The sequence below is a fragment of the Triticum urartu genome, unplaced genomic scaffold (assembly GCF_003073215.2).
Source record: "Triticum urartu cultivar G1812 unplaced genomic scaffold, Tu2.1 TuUngrouped_contig_9694, whole genome shotgun sequence".
Taxonomy (NCBI): domain Eukaryota; kingdom Viridiplantae; phylum Streptophyta; class Magnoliopsida; order Poales; family Poaceae; genus Triticum; species Triticum urartu.
In genome coordinates this window covers 11872-14370 of record NW_024120763.1, presented here as the reverse complement: position 1 = coordinate 14370, position 2499 = coordinate 11872, and the positions used below count along the sequence as shown (strand labels likewise).

The 2499-nt window shown below is 41.3% G+C and overlaps 1 protein-coding gene, 2 non-coding genes and 1 pseudogene across 3 annotated transcripts; all 4 read left to right on the top strand.

Annotated features, from left to right (window-relative positions):
- Positions 1-66: 66 nt before the first annotated feature.
- LOC125532354 (60S ribosomal protein L37-2-like) lies at positions 67-2209 on the top strand (the record flags this gene model as incomplete). Its single annotated transcript, XM_048696442.1, is given in 3 exon segments — positions 67-89; positions 1779-1880; positions 1980-2209. Coding segments are annotated over 3 exon segments (166 nt in total), but the record flags the coding sequence as incomplete, so codon positions are not given.
- Positions 445-541, top strand: LOC125532357. The gene has a single exon (XR_007294037.1). It is a non-coding gene; the product is annotated as a small nucleolar RNA R64/Z200 family (small nucleolar RNA).
- LOC125532355 lies at positions 632-715 on the top strand. Its single transcript, XR_007294036.1, has one exon. It is a non-coding gene; the product is annotated as a small nucleolar RNA Z199 (small nucleolar RNA).
- LOC125532356 lies at positions 923-1001 on the top strand (annotated as a pseudogene).
- Positions 2210-2499: the final 290 nt, after the last annotated feature.

Here is a 2499-nt window from a genome sequence, read left to right as displayed (position 1 = left end):
CTCGCCCCCCCCGCGCGCCCCCCCCCTCTCCCCCCCCCAGAAGAGCCCCTGCCCCCCGTGCGGCTCCCCCGCCGCCCGCATCCGCAAGTGTAAGCTTCCCCCCTCCCCCTCGCCCCTCCGTTCTAGATCTCCCGGTCTGTTACTGTCATCCGCCACGTTCTTGATGTTGTGCGTCCTCATGTGGTTGGCACGTGGGGCGCTGCTCCTGCACGTAGATTTGATTCGCCGCATTAGGATGCGGTTCATCCCGACGTGGTCGTTCTTAATTGAGATGGTAGCAGCTGATTCGTCATCTCGGTTCATGATTTTTCGGCATGCCCTGTTGCTGTAGTTTGATGGATGCATAGTTTGATCTCCCAGTGGGAATTATTAGTGAATGATGATGTCTGTGTTCGCGAGATTCTCGTCTGCATCTGGTTTCTCGGGTCTGTTTCCCCGGTTTGCAAAATGCTGTGATGAATCATGAAATCTACAACGCATGTCAGACTTCGGAGATGCCATTTGGCATTGATGAGAATATATTTCATGTTCTGAGCAACAATGTCTGCATTTCTTATCGGTAGTTGCCCAACTGTAAATTGTTATAGCCTGTTTTCTTGGTGTCCATGCATGCTTATATGTTTGAGGGTGAGGGTCAAGTGATGAGGAATAAACTGCAACAATATGATGGAGCTGTGCTCCTCTGATTCTTAGTATTTAAGTCTCTGATGATACCTCAACACCCTGATGTCTTTGTGCCTTTCTATCAACATACTGAAGGAAGTCCTGCTATCTTCACAACAAATATAATTTCACTCCAATGAGTTTGTAAATTCAACAATGTTGATAAGTCTAACTTTGAAAACATGAAATAGTTTATAACATAAGTTGTTGTTCAGAAATAGGGAAGTGGAATGAAATCCAGTCTTAGTCAAATATTTGTGGTTCAAGTGATGATGAGAAACTGCAACAATATGACAGGAGTTTCTCTCCCGTGATTCGTAGTTTTAAGTCTGATGATTTCTCCATGCTTCATCTTCTATTTACCTTTGTCTTTTGAAATGCTATTCTGTTCATGATATTGTTTTCTTGAAGTTGCAATAAATATGACAGGACCATAATTTGTACTCCCTCCATTCCCAAATATTTGTCTTTCTAGACATTTCAAATGGTTACAACGTACGGATGTATGTAGACATATTTTAGAGTGTAGGTTCACTCATTTTGCTTCGTATGTAGTCTCTTGTTGAAATCTTTAGAAAGACAAATATTTAGGAACGGAGGGAGTACTTCTGTCTGATGATTTCTCCATCCTTTATTTCCCTTTTGTCTTCTAACATGCCATCGTATTTACTTGTTTTCTCTGACTTCTACCATGCTTAGCTGTGAATATTGACTACTTCACCCTCTGTTTCTAAATGTAAGACGTTTTGTCTGTTCAATTTGAACTTCCAAAATTTCGTACATTTAGAAACAGAGGGTATACTTTTTAATGCGCGGTCTTAACTACCAACGATCAGTCTTTTGATCATGATCATTGCTGCTACCTGGTCATGACTGTTATCTATTACCATCAATGAAGCTTGGGCAATTTAACAAACAGAAAACTTACTGTATGGTGTTTGCTGTTCTTCAGTATATTTAGTAAAATTTGTGTTCTTTGTTCTGATTGGATAGCACTCTGCACAGTCTAGTATTACTGGTCATCTGTTGTCATGTGATTTATTATTTGTTCTTTTGCCACTTTGGGTGTTTTTGATTGGCTCAGTGCTAACTTAGTGATCTATTCATATCTTCAGACAACTGGAGTGTGAAGGCCATCAGGCGCAAGACCACCGGCACTGGAAGGATGAGGTACATGCGCCATGTGCCTCGCAGGTTCAAGAGCAACTTCAGAGAAGGTACATTGCCATCTGTATCTGAAGTTATTAACACTGGGAACATCCTTTTATAACTGAACCGATTCTTATGCATCTTCTTTTTGTTGCTTGTTAACTCAGGTACCGAGGCTGCCCCCAGGAACAGGGCCGCGGCCAACTAGGTCTGGATTTTGCCCCATCAGGAATCCTGTGAAGCTAGAATTTAAAGACTTTTTGCTTGGATTGTACCCTGCCTGAACTATTGTTGCTATAGAATTGAGTATGGATCTGATATGTTTTGTTGCATGGGTTTGGAAATTGATCTCTGAATCTAAGACCAAATTTGTCTGAATGTTACGAGTACTTGATCAGTTCTCTTCCTCCTTTTTTCTCTTGTGTGTGCGATCTGCTTTCCAATCTTGGTGAATTTTGGAGGCTGACTGCTTGCGATTTGATAAACAAAATTTTAGTGCAGTAGAACAAAATGCACGAACACTGCATTTTGAAACAAAAAGTACAGTAGAAGCATCGCACAGTTCTTAACAATCTTCCTGTTGTGAAGTTTGGCTGAAAAACTTGAAAATTTTGAGAGTCTGACCTTAAGAGCATCTGCATTGCATGACTAATACATAATATTTCAAATGTTGTTGACACACATAAT